Source organism: Chenopodium album, chromosome 3 (genome assembly GCF_948465745.1).
Source record: "Chenopodium album chromosome 3, dcCheAlbu1.1, whole genome shotgun sequence".
NCBI classification, from domain to species: domain Eukaryota; kingdom Viridiplantae; phylum Streptophyta; class Magnoliopsida; order Caryophyllales; family Amaranthaceae; genus Chenopodium; species Chenopodium album.
In genome coordinates, this window is record NC_137836.1 from 81,915,765 (window position 1) to 81,932,388 (window position 16,624).

The 16,624-nt window shown below is 34.7% G+C and overlaps 3 protein-coding genes across 3 annotated transcripts; 2 read left to right on the top strand and 1 right to left on the bottom strand.

The window, feature by feature from the left end:
- The first annotated feature begins 1,910 nt into the window (after window positions 1–1,910).
- Window positions 1,911–4,300, top strand: LOC145619718 (UDP-glycosyltransferase 87A1-like). The gene is made up of 2 exons (XM_081674423.1): window positions 1,911–2,544; window positions 3,180–4,300. The coding sequence occupies exons 1-2, from the start codon at window positions 2,046–2,048 to the stop codon at window positions 4,112–4,114; spliced, it is 1,434 nt and encodes a 477-aa protein (XP_081530549.1). The 5' UTR covers window positions 1,911–2,045; the 3' UTR covers window positions 4,115–4,300.
- Window positions 4,301–4,503: 203 nt separating this feature from the next.
- On the bottom strand, window positions 4,504–9,522 carry LOC145619724 (uncharacterized). The gene is made up of 7 exons (XM_081674429.1): window positions 9,385–9,522; window positions 8,716–8,836; window positions 7,158–7,646; window positions 6,819–7,040; window positions 6,635–6,707; window positions 5,760–5,867; window positions 4,504–5,038 (listed from the first exon to the last, which is right to left on the bottom strand). The coding sequence occupies exons 2-7, from the start codon at window positions 8,830–8,832 to the stop codon at window positions 4,671–4,673; spliced, it is 1,377 nt and encodes a 458-aa protein (XP_081530555.1). The 5' UTR covers window positions 8,833–8,836; window positions 9,385–9,522; the 3' UTR covers window positions 4,504–4,670.
- Window positions 9,523–12,146: 2,624 nt separating this feature from the next.
- On the top strand, window positions 12,147–15,994 carry LOC145619733 (glucan endo-1,3-beta-glucosidase 9-like). The gene is made up of 2 exons (XM_081674436.1): window positions 12,147–12,739; window positions 14,617–15,994. Exons 1-2 carry the CDS (start codon window positions 12,381–12,383, stop codon window positions 15,710–15,712), a joined length of 1,455 nt encoding a protein of 484 aa, XP_081530562.1. The 5' UTR covers window positions 12,147–12,380; the 3' UTR covers window positions 15,713–15,994.
- The last annotated feature ends 630 nt before the right edge of the window (window positions 15,995–16,624 follow it).

Genomic DNA, 16,624 nt, shown 5'->3' on the forward strand with positions numbered 1-16,624 from the left:
GGATATTCGGACCGACCTCACACGGATTACTCAATACGAAATTATTTTTGCTGAATTTAAATTTAATTTTCGCTGAACATAAATTAATTTAACCTGAATTAAAATTATTTTTAGATTTTTTACTTAACATTATAGTAACTTTTTTTTTTTAAGATGAAGTGATTGGGCCTATATTGAAATAAGAGTATGTCTAGAGTAATATGGCTTTTATTTTTGACTAGATGATACTTTATCGCAGTGGTGGTGGATTTGAGAATTTAGATATGGGAGTATGAAAGTAAGCTTTACTAAAAAAAACAAAATAATATGTGAAGTATTATCATTTTTTGCAAACCAAATTTTGAGTTATAAATTCAATTTATTATGGTACTAGTCTTTGAATGTATGATGCACCCATCCATGGACAATGTGTATAAATGAGTAACCAAATTTATGGGTAAAAAAATGATCAAAATAACTATATAAGGGATTAAGGGAATGGTCTCTTTGATCAAGAAAGTAATAGTCTTTAGAGACCGGTAATATGCTCAACTAGTTATAGCTTATAGACTTTATTATCAATTTTATTTTTCTTTTGGGTAGAGAGTAGAGACGTAGAGTGGGATTACAATTGTACCTCTATGAGTCTATGCTAGATCCCCCTCTCCTACGTTAAGAAATTCACACCCTAACTCCCTAGGCATACTTGCTCAGCTACCAAAAAATTTCAGTTAATAACTCTTGGGCCTTGGTCCTCGGTCCTCATTTTATTTGGTCATTTGACTCAATTCTGTTTCACGTTACATATGCGCAAATTTTAAGATGCACCACCACGCCGATACTTTTGAATATTTAGTAAAAAAAATCTGAACAATTGCAAATTTTGAACATGTATTAAAAATATCTGAACATCGCAAATTTTGAACATTTAGTTAAAAAATCTGAACAATCACAATGCATCACACCTATACTTTTGAACATGTAGTAAAAAAAATTTGAACAATCGCGAATTTTGAACATTTAGTAAAAAAATCTGAACTATTTTGTAAAAAAAAAAAATTTGAACAATCGCAATGCACCAAGCCTATACTTTTGAACATTTAGTAAAAAAAATATGAACAATAACAAATTTTGAATATTTAGTAAAAAAAATCTTAACAATCACAAATTTTGAATAATTGAGAGTCAGACAAATTTTGAAAGAAGTTTGTCTGACTCGTAATAATTCAATAGTTTTGTAACATAAACTGAACATTTGTTGTATACAAAATGAACATTTCTATATAAAATATGAACATAAAAATTGCATGTTTATGTTCAGTTTTTGTGACGTGTTCATATTTTTTTACTAAATGTTCATTTTTTTTTTACTAAATGTTCATTTTTTGTAAAATGTTCAAAATTTTTTTATTAAATGTTCAAAAGTATATACGTGGTGCACCTATTTCTAGGTGCACGGGGCACCATGGTGCACATAATACATTGATACATTCATACATATGAGACTTGATGGACTTATTCAAACAAGGCCCAAAATAGAAAATTGACACCTAAACGATACTCGTACTTCGTAACTACGCAAGTATGAAACAGCTTAATGTTACAATTACTTGTAATAAGATGATATTATTGCTAATCCAATCAGTAATCAGTTCACAAGACATATTAAAGTTATTCCATATCAATTATTGAAGTCGACAAAATAAATAAATGATCATGATGAAAAGTTGAACTTAATTATTCCATTACTAATGCAGCCTATATAGACTTTTCTTTTGAAAGAATGCAGCCTATATAGACTAACACACTATTATTTATTATTATTATTAAACCGGTCTAGTCCATTGATTCAAATAGAATTATCCTGTGTGATATTTTGACCTTGGGACAAATATTCATATTAACTATTAGTACAAGAATAGAGATGATTTCCAACCTAATTAAATCTCAATTAGATTACGCTAGAATGAAATGATCTAAACTCCATATACACCCTTCCATCCCATGTAGCCAACCAAACATTCTTACTTTCTCCGGCCATCGGCGTCACCCTACTTTCATTACTAATGGAGGAATCAGTAGAAAACAAACGGTGTCACGTGGTGGCGATGCCATACCCTGGGAGAGGGCACATAAACCCCATGTTAAACCTCTGCAAACTCATCTTGTCAAAATCCAATGATGTTTTCATCACTTTTGTTGTCACTGAAGAGTGGCTTGGCTTCCTCAGCTCCGAGTTCCAGCAGCAGCCACTTGCTAACTTCCGATTTGCTGCACTTCCACAGGTAATCCCCTCAGAAGCTGGCCGAGGTGCTGATGTATTGGGGTTCATAGAAGCTGTACTCACCAAGCTTCAGGACCCCTTCGAGCAGCTACTTGATCAGCTTGAGCTGACTCCAACTGCCATAATATACGACGTGATCATGAGTTGGGTCATCAGAGTTGGGAACCAAAGAAATGTACCAGTAGCGTCATTAGTTACTGTATCAGCTTCATTTTTTACTGTTCTCTCTCACTTGGACTTGTTGGTCCAACATGGTCATATCCCTGATGCTGATATCTCAGGTATTTACTCTATTTAGAAAACTTAGGCTATGTTTAAATCGCCAAACTTCATAAGAACTTTCTTATCTAATCTGAATTGGTCTGATTTAATTTACAAACATGACTTTAACACATTAATACTTAAGATAAACAATTATCAAATGAAATGTCATTGGGTTCGTAATAATGTGCCATCAGATTTAATTTGGTCTAATCTTATGATTTCATTTTTGAAATAAACAAATATTGGTTAACGCTTTGTTTGGATAGCAAAGAAGGAAGGGGAAAAAAGGGAGGGAAAATGGAGAAAGGGAAGGGAAAAGAAAGGAAGGGGGAGGTGAGCTTCATTTTCCCTCCAAATCTCTCCAATTTTGGACAGATTATGGTTATTATACAGAGAGGGAAAATGGATCCCTCTCTCTCCTTCCCCTTCCTTCCCCCAATCTTTTACCCAAACAAGAGATTTTGTCCCCCTCCATTTCTCTTCTCTTCATTTCCTTTCATTTCTTCCTATCCAAACAAAGTGTAAATGATTTGAGCTAAACTAAGCCTTAATAATACCAATATTATTCAATGTACACTAACTTTACTTCAAACAAAATGTACACAAAAGATTTTGTTGAATTAGAGGTCTAACAAGTCAATTTGCATGCTAGAGAGAGGAAATGAGGTAGTGGATTATATTCCGGGACTTCCCTCAGTAACTCTTGCGGACTTACCAGCATCCTTTCAAGGAGATGCTGGAAGGAAGGTGATACAACAAATGTTGGAAAAAGATTATCTGATGAACAATGCTCAATACCTTTTGTCTACATCTATCTATGAATTTGAAGAACACGCGATAAATAGCCTGAAAGTAAGATATCCATCAATATCACTCTACCACATTGGTCCAATGATCCCATACTCGAGCCTGGATAATAAAACAGATGAAACCAACTCTTATGAAGATAAAAGGCTTGACTACTTCCGGTGGCTGGATTCTCAACCAAGAGGCTCAGTATTGTATATATCTCAAGGAAGTTTTCTATCGATTTCAAGTTGTCAAAGCCAAGAGATAATTGCTGGGATTAAAGAAAGTGGTGTTCGATTCCTGTGGGTAATACGAGATGATATTGATACCTCAAGCTGGAAAGATGACATTAGTGATCAAATGGGATTCTTAGTACCATGGTGTGATCAATTAAGGGTGTTGTGTCATCCTTCTATTGGTGGATTTTGGACGCATTGTGGGTGGAACTCTACTTCGGAAGGAATCTATGCTGGTGTTCCGATGCTTACTTGTCCTATAGCATGGGATCAGCTCCTTAATAGCAAGATGATAGTAAATGATATGGAGATTGGATGGAGTGTGATAAAGAATGATCATCTTCAGAACGGAGGGTTAGTCACTCGACATGAAATAGCAAAACTTGTAAGAGAATTTATGGACCCGGAAAATGACAAGCGAAAAGTGATGGTTAACAGAGCAAAAGAGCTACAAAATACCTTCAGAACAGCAATAGTAAATGGAGGTTCTGCTACATCTGATCTTGAGGCTTTCATCAAGAGCCTCCCAAGTAAAAGTACAACGTTAAAAGCATTTTCCTAAGAATGTCAATAATAAATCAAATTTTCAATAAATTGAATTTTATAAGAAAAGCTTTGTACTTCTGAATACTCCGTATGAAAATAGCTAGCTGGTTAATAAGTCAATTTGTTCAAAACAAGATGCTGATGTACCACAGAGTATCATATTTTGAGAAATAAGTCAATTTGTTCAAAACAAGGTTGCATATGTATGATTATGTTTTGAAAATTGATTGCAGTTCCTCAGATTTTTTAAGCTTAGTATGAAAGCATAGTCTCATCACAGAAAAAGGTCAATTGCACCTACTTGAGCATCTAAGCTCCTCCAGATCCCATCCAAGCACAATAAATCAACTAGTTTAGCACAGAAATAGGTTGTAAGATGTGCATATGATATACTTTCCCACAGGTACAAAACTTTTCATGTGAACTTTGCATTGAACTTAAGAGTTGAGATGATCTTGAGACCTTTTACACATTCCCAGTTAGATTTGCGAGGTGAGAACTGACAAAGACATTCCAATATCCTAAGCATACAAACTTGCTACACATTTAAAAGTTACCTGCAGATTAAGGAATCAGTCATCTGAGCTATAATCACTAGATTCAGCCAAGATGGGAAGAGCAGCACAGCAGAACGACTCCTTGTCTTTGAGAAGTAAATAACTTCCATCTGAATTCCACTTTAAATCAACTACAGTGAAATGTGGCAGAGGATTGCTTACACAATATGCACCAGAAGGGGTCCAGATGTACAGATGCGAACTTCCTGTACAAAATGCAAGGCGGCAAGATGTTGGGTTCCAAACTGCAGCTTTGATGGGCTCCTTCTGCAGCAATATGGCAGCCAGTTGAAGTTGCTGCATATCCCATATCCAGAGAGTAGTTGGAATGGTGTCATCACGTGTATAAATATATTGGCTATCGCTGCTCCAAGCCATAAGGCCTGCAACAAGATTGATAATGAGAAATATTTACCACACTGAACTTCAGTCAATCGTGGTCAAGATTTTTTCCTTATTTGAAGCTTTGAGTGCTGAGAAAATTAATGGACATTACTCATTATTCACATTACTATACTCCAATGAATTTCTTGGCACAATTTTTACGTGTAATCCTCAAACAAGGAATCTATTTCGGATCCCTGTAAATGTAAATCTATTTATGCCATGTACAAAAGACCAAAAAATGTTCACAAAAAACAAACGATTGTTCAACTTTTTACATACAATGTATGAAATCAATATACAGTCAACAATTGGTAATGATGAACAGTTGAACTTTATAGACCTAAATCAACAAGTACTCTGTAGGTATTAATGAAGTGGAAATAAAGACAAGCTAGGAAACAATAATTTTTTAGTGTTGCTGAGTATGCTGATTAATTGGATGATGGGTTGGTAGACTTAGAACTATATTTAGTATACAGAATATTGTATGTACTTCAATATACTTGATCGGTATAGAATGGTGAACGAGTGAATCAGGTTAAACTATGAACCCAAATATGCCTCATAAAATCAAAATGTATACATGAAGGCATGTCAGCCATCAGAAAACCCTAAGCATGCCTCATAAAATTCTTCTGTTACTTCTCTCGTATAAATTGCACATAAATTATATATTCAGTTCGGTTATATAGAATAAAACAGAAAAAATGATCTTACCAATGCCTTGTTTTGGGTTTGGTTTGTCCATGACAGGCTTCTGAAATGGCAAAGTAATTGGTAGATCTGCTACTTCGTACCTAACTCCTATTTGTCGTTCTGAAACATCTGCATCAAAATAAAAGGCTAGTTACTAGAAGAAATGACAAATCCATGCTAAAGCTTAGAACCAAATAAGCTCCAACCTAAACTTTTAAAATGCTTTTTCCAAGATAAGGAAGTTTTCATGGCATTGCATAGAAAATCTCAATATCATGATTAAAAATTTGCAGGGTGGGTCACATCCCATATGCAAGCAGAGATCTACCAATAAAGTGCCTATAAGACGTAAGCCCTACTACAAAAATAACTTAAAATAAAACCGAGGTAAAAGCTAACACTTAACATTCAACTTTAAGATTTAATTTGAACTCTGAAACCTCTCCAAGAACAAATGCGGGAGAATTAATTTCAAAAATAGCGTATGTCAGAACTACACTTCAGGTCCCAAAGAAGAAATGAGAAACATAGATTGGACTGAAAACTACAGACTTGCTCAAAAGTTCTAAAGCCCATAAAGACGAGAAAGACAAGCAAAAGGAAAGGAGTATGGAAGAGAAGAAAGTGGGTAATCTGAGTATTGTATTCCAGGTGTTATCTGCTGACACTTTTAGATATTGAGTGTCACATATTCGAAATCATTTTGGGACAATAGGCTACTACACCACAACAGGCAGTTAAAAAGTAATACATCGCTTATAGGCTATATGCTTATATCACGTTGACACATCTAGTATATTTACTCAATAGGCTCTTCTGAAGTCCTTTTGAATGTTCTCTAAGCAGAAATGTAAGATGTCTTAAGAACATAGCTCGAAATGAGAAAGCTAACTTACCAAAATTGCTGTCATAAGGATCACTGCTCAAACACAACCCAGCAATATCAAGCTGAGGCTGCTCATCTTCCTCCTGAAAATGACATTTACAGGGACACAGATAAAAACAGTATTCAATGGAATAATCATCCAAACACCTAGAGTTAGGAAATAGGAATTGAAAAGAGAAGGTTATAAAAGTAACCTTAAAGACGACTGCACAAGAGGAACCACGAACATTAGGCAAATGCATAAACTCAGCAAAAGTTTTCCATGTAAGACGATTGACAACACGCAGCATCTGATCATAGCTTCCAATAGCAAGAAATTGACCACAAGGAGACCATGAAACACTCTTGACACCCAAACCACTTTCATATGCCTGGTACTTCAATAAACATCGTCCATCAGGAGTGTATATCAGGACCTGTACAAAGTGATTTCCATTAATATGAACTCGATACAAAAAAAAAAAAAAAAAAAAAAAAAAGGTAATTTGACATGGCTTATAATCATCAGTAATGGAATAACTGTATCCACGTACCTTGTATTCAAGAAGTGAATCCCAGACAACGATAGAACTATCATCAGGTGACCACTCAACATCAGCCAAATCCAATGTGTCAACAGCAAAAACACCCATTATCTCCCATGAATCACAAGACAACAGATTAACATAATCCTTGCAATCACGTCTTGTGCATACTGCAGCAAACTTGCCATCTCGGGTAAATGAAACCCCCTTTACAGGATGCTTTGGCCATCTTACATGTACACAAGCAGTGTTCAACAGTGACCAAACTGTCAACCTCAATTGGAAGTCTGAAGTAGTGAGTATGTGACGACTGTCAGGACTCCACCTAGCATAGGCAATACCAGCTAAACCTTCATCTATTTTACATGTCCATTCAGGTTGAGTTATTGACCATACTTGTATTGTTGGTCTTTTATAGAGGCCACATAATATGTATTCAGAATCAAGAGCCCACTGAATGTAGCTTATCTTATCTAAGCATGAAAACAATTGCACCACCTGTACAGAAAGAGTGATACACATTCCTTATTTAGTAGAGAACAAAAATATGAGTAACAAGTTAGAAAACTAGCAGAAACCTCAGCTTGGGATCTAAACCTACCTAGTAGCTAGTACCTACAAATCTACAATAGTAGATAACCAAATTTTCAATACACAGAAAGAGATTTTATAATAAAGAATTGTAAAAGGTCTAACTGCTATTAATGACTGAAAAATTACTCCCTCCCTTTTATGATATAAAGTACACAGACTTCCCAAAGTTGAACTTGGACGATATAATTCTCTATAAAATTAATAATAAAAGTCTATGTGTGTTTATACAGTTTTTCTACTATTAAAATATTTAACAGAAAGTAGAGGCCTAGGTTTGACTTCGACGAATATGGGACTTTGGGTGCCTTGTTTTATGAATTGGAGAGAAGGAATACCCCCAGAAAGAAGTTAGAAATCCATAGAGTGATGGCAATATAATGAAGTGTGCTTTGCAGGAAAAATGTTGAAGGTCAAACTGAAAATGCTTAGCTTAGATTCTACAGGTCATTCGTATTATTTACCAATTACCTAATATCATATAATTTGGTAACATCTAGGTTCTATTCAAACAAGATTAGAGAACTTTAGGATGTTACTTACATTAAACCTTTCCAGAACGGTACAAAGCTATCATTTACAACATTTAGTGGCAGAATAATATAGTTCTCGCAAATTTTGATAGTTTTATTCCATGGTACAGAGCAATCCATCGAGGTTACACCTAATGATGCATTGTTCATACAGTGTTGAGCTTGAGGCCCATATGTGTGTTGTGTGCATGTAAGCAGTCTCAAAATGGAATTGGGGTGGGCTATATATCAACCTAAAGATAGCACAGAGTAGTATAAACTCTTTCCATGTTCTAAGTACCCTAAGTTAGTAACTTTTGATGATAAAGTGCATTGTGATCAGAATTCAATATATGGGCAAACAGTTTGAGGAGACGAGGAGCTAATATACATAAGTGAAAAGTCTAAACATTAGTATGCAGAATTGTAGAAAGGAAAAAATAGCAATTTGACAGTAATAGCACCTTAAAAGACTGAGTGTCACGGATCACCAAACGATAATCAACTGCAGCAGCAATGTAGCGAGCATTGGGAGAAAAACAGCACGGACCTGTCTGCTTATACGAATCAGTGAACTCCATTTTCCTGAAAATTCAATCACAATTACAATGTTCAGAGATCACCGTGTTCGAACCAGCAAAACTTCGAATACACATCGAGGTTGCAAGCTGCACATTATAGTAAATTAACCACATTTTTACAGCAAGGCAAATTATAACCCAGATACTTATGAAATAACGATCTAACTATCTTATAACAAACACAGTATTGCAACAAAATTTACAAAAACAACTTTACATTTATACCTAAATCTCAATACACGTTGACCTAAAATCTAACCCCCATTGTATAATACATTCTACATTTTTACCTAAATTAGTGTTAACCACACTATAATTCTAAACAATTCCTACTATTTTGTATCTTACATCATCAATAATACATCATTCTACACAAATCCACATTCCAAATTTCAAATTCCCAATTCAAGCTAACTAGTATAAACAAATTCAAATAAGAAATGTGCTATAAAATCAATTTCAATTTGCAGGAGTAATTGTGAGCTTAAAACTTGGATCCGGTGAATAACAACCAAATTCCGTCAAATATTGGTATGAAGATAAAACCCTAACCTGTGCAATGCCGAAACCAACACCAACAAAGGGAGTGTGGAGGTGTCTGGAGGATTAGCCGGTTATCCGGTTCTTGTGACGGAATTTCGCCGGTGATGGATGTCTGAATTTTACAGAAATGATAGTGTGAAGATGAAGTGTGGTGAACTGAGCTTGGGCGGGTTGGGTTGGATTGGGGGAGTTTTGAACTTCAAAGTTAAAAACCGCTAATTACACTGATAGAGTACTTAACACTTCACAACCAAAGTAGTTTTTTTTTTTTTAATGGTGAACAAGTATTTTAAGAAAATTATTGTACATACTCCATCCGTCCCCTGTTGATAGTCCTTATTTTTCACGGGAATTAATAAACATAAATAAGAATAGTTAAAGTACATTGAAATAGTAAATTGATGGGTATGCAAAAAAGTAGAGAAGGAAAGTAATAAAATTACATGGGAAAGTTAAATTTGCACAAATATTGTTGCAAATTCGAGAGAATTTTGGTAAAAATTTAATATTAATGGTTGTTGGAAAAAGCAAATGGGGTGACCATATTGGGACTAAATTTTGTCCATAAAGGACTATCAAAAGGGGACGGAAGGAGTACTATAAAAGATTTTCTTTTACTCCGTATATTTAAACTTCGTATATTGCAAGAAAACAAGTGGGATGTGACTAAAGTCGGTAAGGAGAGAAAAATATGGGAAAATATTTTTAATTAGTGGTCTCATTCTATATTTAGTACTTCTAAGTCCTGACACGCGTGTCGATACAAAACTTTAACTAATAGTAATATTTTTAATTATCATTAACTAAACATTATTATAATTGAATAATAAGGGTCTATTCTAATTTATTGAATTGAGTTGAACTGAACTGATTGGAGCTTAACTGAACTAAAATGAATTGTTTATAATAGAAGGAAATTAGGAACTGAACTAAACTGATTGGAGCTGAATTGAACTGAAATAAATTGTTTATGAGAGAAGGAAATTAATGATTGGATCTGAACTGGAATTAAGTTGAAGAAAACAAACCTAATTATATACTCATTGAGACGATTCTAACAAGTACTCATTTTGTGCAATTTGCAAACATTGGTCGAAGCGTGTTTAGTGAATAATGCCAAAATCCCCAATGAGGCACTTGGAAAAAAAGGGGGGAGTAACTTGTAAAGTGTTCTGGGACGGACGATAAGAAAAAATTATGTCAAGTATTTTGGGACATAGATAGTAGCATTTTCATGAATAAATACTTTGTATTAACCAAATTTCATTTGATAAGTAAATTGTAAAAAGAAACTGTTATTTGATAAACAAAATTTGTATACATAAGGGTTTGTGAAAGACCTGAGTATCACTCTTTGCTTGTACTACAATACTGTAGTGAATTAGAAGGGCAAGAAAATGACTTACCCATCATATTATATTACAATTAGATAACTTTCTAAATCAAAATACTTCGTAATTTCATAAACTAGATTGTATCCGTGCTAACGCACGGTATATAAGATGTGGAAGTTATTAGAAAAAAAGAAAAAGAAAAAGTGGTAGTTATTTAATTGGAGGTTATACTGAGGAGAAAAAAAAAAAAAAAAAAAAACTCAAATGTATGAGATTTGAGAATTGGCTTTTTGAAGGGTTGTGGTTGAATCACTATGCAATTATATAAAAGATTAGTCTGATATGCTTATATGAGATTCAAGATATTCTCATGTAGAGTTTATTTTCTTAAAAAGAAACTTCCTCCGTCCCTTATCGACATGCTACTTCATTTTTTTCACGGGAATTAATGAACTTATAGATTCCTTAAAATCCAAGGATTGTGAAATACAAATATGATTATGAGGCAAGAGAGATATAGAGAGAAATAAAAGGTAGCAGTTGGTAAGAGATGGAAAGAGAAAGTGTTGAAAAATGATGTCAAAACTCAAAAATACAAAAATAAAATAGTAAAAGAAAAGTGATGACAACTAATAAAAAAGAGGGAATAGACTAAATTCAATGCAATCCAAATTAAAACCATTTTGTAAAGTTGAGTTTAATCCGAATGAAAATTCGTTTATTTGAATCCAATCTGATTAAGAATTCAATAAATTATTTAAGTTAATTTGTAAAGTTGAGTTTAATCCGAATTAAAATTTATTTTTTTGAATCCAATCTGATTAAGAATTCAGTAAATTATTTAAGTTAATTTGTAAAGTTGAGTTTAATCCGAATTAAAATTCGTTTATTTGAATCCAATCTGATTAAGAAATCAGTAAATTATTTAAGTTAATTTGTAAAGTTGAGTTTAATCCGAATTAAAATTCGTTTATTTGAATCCAATCTGATTAAGAATTCAGTAAATTATTTAAGTTAAAATTGGTTTCAGTTACATCATCTATAATTTGGGTGCACCAAGAACACAACCTTAAGCGGGTGCAATAGGCTATGACCTTGGGTATAGCCCACAACCCAAATTATAGATTTGTTGTAATAAATTGCCGATGAAATGTAGTTTTTTATACAAAGTATCACATATAATAATCTATGTCCTATTCATGAATTATATGGGCTTCGGTGTGAGAAATAATATAGATTAGAGGATACGGTCATGTATTGTTTTTCAACTCTAATGTCATTTATTTTTATTTCATGTACCTTAACTTATAGATGTTGTAGTAGTTCATAGCATGGATGACACCACTTGCCCCTCGACTTCACCAAAAAAAAAAAAAAGAAGGTATGGATAACACCCTTACACCTAAGTCATAATTGGTGTTATTGAGACCACTTTTGCTAAACCGGCTAGTGCTAAAATGCTCGAGCGCCTATCAGGGCAAAGTATATGACAAAGTGTGGCAAAATTCAAAAACAATCGGACCAAAGTCACACGGTCACACCCACACCTTTATTAGCATTAAAAAATCACACAAAAAAAACTCACACCCCTTTTATTAAAAAACACCAGCCAAAATTCCAAAACGAATGAATACATTAATGATTAAGTAAAAAAATCCACTGTTTCTCTCTATGGCTCTACTTCATTACAACCAGAACTACCTGGGTTTTGTGGCAAAATTGCTACTAATAGCAACACTTGCCGTTGGAGTAGAAGCCATTGGAGTGAATTGGGGAAGAAACTCATCACACCCACTTCCACCTTTGAAAGTTGTGCAACTTCTTAAATCTAACAATGTCACAAAAGTTAGGCTGTATGAAGCTGACCCTTTTGTTCTTCAAGCTCTTCAAGGCTCCAAAATTGAGGTCATTTTGGGTATTCCAAATTCATTGTTACCCAGGTTAAATTCTTCTTTGAAGGTTGCTCAGAGTTGGGTTCATGATAATCTTACTCGCTATCTCTCAGATTCTTCCCCTAAAGTTCGAATTCAGTATGTTCTTTCTGTCTATTCTTGCTTTATTTTCCTTTTCGGGTTTTTTGTTGTTGCAAATTTGAGATATTTGTTGTTTAATTTGAGAAATAATTCATGGGTTTTTATAATTTATGTGAATTTGTGTTTTTTCAATGTTCTGTTTCTTGTTAGATTTTGTTCTTTAGTGTTGTATTTTGCTCAGAATTTTATGCATAATTTGTGGATTTTATGTTCATTTTGGGTAGAAGATAGCTTAAAATTGGCGAAAAAATGGGATTGATTTAATGCAAAATGCAGTAGTAGTGTTTTGAGTGACTGACAGCTAGATGGCATTGCAAAGTTGCAAACCACTTAATTAATTAGATACTAAGATGAATGATTGATTAATAATTGTAGGACTAAGTAATTGTTTAGACGCGTTTATCCGTTTATTGGGTACAAGTGTGAGTATGTTGTCGACTTGTACATTGTAAGGTTGGTTTTAGGATGGAAGCTCGTTTTGCCTGTGTGGGATGTTCTCTCATCCCTATTCCTCCATTTCTAGCATTGATATAAGGCACATAATAATGGCGTGTTGTAGTGATGATATAGTGTTAACTGTAATTTAAGACATGTTTCAACTTGGTTGGTGTGCATTTTTCCAACCACATATAATGCTTCATGACTCCCCCACCTATTGTTCCTTAAAAAATGAAGAAGCATTGCTATGATTTTGAAGGGTAATTATATCACGTAAGACAGTGTCACGGTGTGTGTGAATTTGTTGCAACTACGATGTTTTTTTATTGGTTTAATCACGTACCCATGTGCATTAGTAGTGCCTCATAGATAGCTATAAATGTATTTTCTTTGTAGCCCGTGCCCCGTGCCATAACCATGGCCACACTCTAACTATTTACTTGGCTGATAATAGAATTGTGGACGATTGGGCACACCGTGTTTTCTCATTTCGTGATCACTTGACTTGTGATGTTGAATTGTGATGACACTAGTTTTGTTAATATATATGCTACTTGTATAAAATATATCCAGACTCCAGAGTCTCAAATGATGGCGTACTTTGTAAGGGCACCATTCTGTTTACCCATACCTCTAATGAGTGTACTGCCTCAGCTGGGTTGAGGGTATAGGGCATGAATTGGGTTCAGACTTCAGATATAGTCTCACCCTCACCTGCAAAGACTCATACAAGTTACCCACTGAACTAGTGCAGTAGTGCTCGACTCTGTCCCAAAAAAGAATAAACTAGTGCTTGAATAGCGAATACAAAGTCTTTTTGAACTTGTTTAAACTGACATACTATGCATCATGCAAGGGCAGAAGGCAGGAATTTCAAGGTCTTATGATGCAACCCAAACACAATTTTTCCATGACCAGTTTCTAAGATTTATTATCCGCTGGCACTCATTATCTTCAAACTCTTGGTGCATCATAGGCAGGGTCCTAGATAGAAGCATTGGATTGACAACATGTTACACGTGGTGTTTGCTTTTAAGATCATTAATTGTTCACTTTGTAAAAGTAGATTACTGTTGATTTTGCACTTTGCTGGACAGTTTTACTAGGAGGAAACATTATTAGGCTTTGCAACTTAATGTTATTGATAAACATAATAAGACTAGTGGCATTTTAAACTTTAAAGAGAGAAATGGATGCTGGTACCTGTAGATGGCAACTGCTAAGACATCTTGATTTCTCAAAATTTCAATGATGCTTCTCTTCAGGTTCTCTGGCTTAGTTTGTGCTAGACCAAATCGATGCGTACTGTATATTCCCACCAATTGGTTAGCTGCTTAAGATATTATAAATCGGAGTGTTATGTTCTATTGTTCTTTTTCTTTATGTTTCCTCTTTATGTGAGTGAATTGCTGTCCTTATTGACTGATTGCTGACAGGTACATTGCTGTTGGGGACAGTCCATTTCTGCAATCTTATGGTGGGCAGTATGTTCCTTATGTTGTTGGTGCTTCCATGAACATTCAAGCAGCCTTAACTAAGGCAAACATAGCAGACCTGGTAAAGGTGGTCGTTCCATGTAGTTATGATGCCTTTCAAACAGAATCTGGGTTGCCTTCTAAGGGGCACTTTAGGTCTGATCTCAACAAGACCATGATCCAGCTGCTTGCGTTTCTCTCTAAACATAACTCACCATTTATGTCAAGCATATCTCCCTTTCACCTTTTCCAACAGAATAAAAACATCTCCCTTCATTTCTCCCTCTTTAAGGAAACTTCTCACCCTCGTAAAGATGGAAAAAAGGTCTATGACAATAGCTTTGACTTGAGCTATGATACTTTGGTAACTGCAATATCAGGTGCTGGCTTTCCCCAAATGGATATCATCATTGACCAGATTGGATGGCCCACAGACGGAGTGGTTAATGCCAATTCCTCCACAGCTGAAACATTCATGAAAGGCTTGTTGAGCCATCTTCGTAAGAAGTCAGGGACTCCATTGAGGCCCCATAAACCACCAAAAGAAGCATACATTCTCAGTCTCTTAGACGAGGATCAAAAAAGCATTGTTGATGGTGGTTTTGAGAGACACTGGGGAATTTTTACTTTTGACGGACAAGCTAAATACAACGTTGATTTTGGCCAAGGCTCAAGAAGCCTCGTAAATGCTCAGAATGTGGAGTATCTCTCTGCCAAATGGTGTGTTGTGAATGACAACAAAGATCTTAGCAACGTTACAGCAAGTGCCTTAGATGCATGTTCCAATGCAGATTGCAGTGCCCTCTCTCCTGGGGGCTCGTGTTATAATCTTACTTGGCCTGGGAACATTTCTTATGCTTTCAATAGCTATTATCAGCAGCATGATCAAAGCCCTGATGGCTGCGAATTTGGAGGGTTAGGTCTGGTTACTACTGTTGATCCATCTGTAGATAATTGTAGATTTTCTGTTCAACTCCGGACTGCATACGGAGGTTTTCTCCAAGTGCCTTCGTCGATGTACTTGATTCTTTTGTACATGGCAGTATTTCTGATATGATTATGTAGCTCCAAAACTCAGAACTATGGCAAGCAGCAATTTTCATCAGTTTCTATGTAGCTGCTTCCTAGAGATTTTGTTAAAGGAGAGCAAGCTTAAAATGACTGTTTAGGCTCCCCCTTTCCTTTGCTGTTTAGGCTGGGTTAATTTATCTGAGTTGGTTGCATGTTTTTCTGTCCAAGCTTAGAATGACTGTTGTACATGGTTATTTCTGATTTCTTTCACCCTGTATAAATCACAGCAGTGCTGAACATGATGAAAGGAGGACTTCATTGGATCTTGACAATATGCGTTCTTCCAGTAATATTCTCAAGTTTTGATAGTTAGCCTTTTCATGAATAGTTTTTTCTCCATTTTCTATGAACATGTGGATGGGGAAGGACCATCGGTTGACATGGGTACGTGTCTAAGACTCTAAGTGATAGATTTGACTATTTAGTGAAAATTTTACGCAATATTAACCCAAAATGAAGAGTTACAGTGTCTTAGGGTCTGTTCTCATTGACTAAACTGAAATGAATATTTTATAAGAGAAGGAATTTAGGAGCTGAACTAAACTGAGCTGAACTTCAACGTATGAGATCAAACCCTTACTCATATTTAAGATTTGAAGGTCGAAATATAGAGTCTCGTAGTATAAGAGAGAACAACATACTATAAATATTTGATTATAGCAAAACATTTTGCTTTGCAAATAATGTTTCACCTTTAAAATTGTTTTATTACAATTTCCTTCATTAGAATTGCGATTGACTTTGACAAAAGCAAAATCCTATGTATAAAGTATAATAGTGTTGCAACTTTCATTTCGTAATTCATTTATTAAAATTATTATTTTTTATTTAATTTTTTACTTCCCATTGAAAAAAAATATCCCTTCAAATTTGGCTGAATAAAATAAATAAATAGACC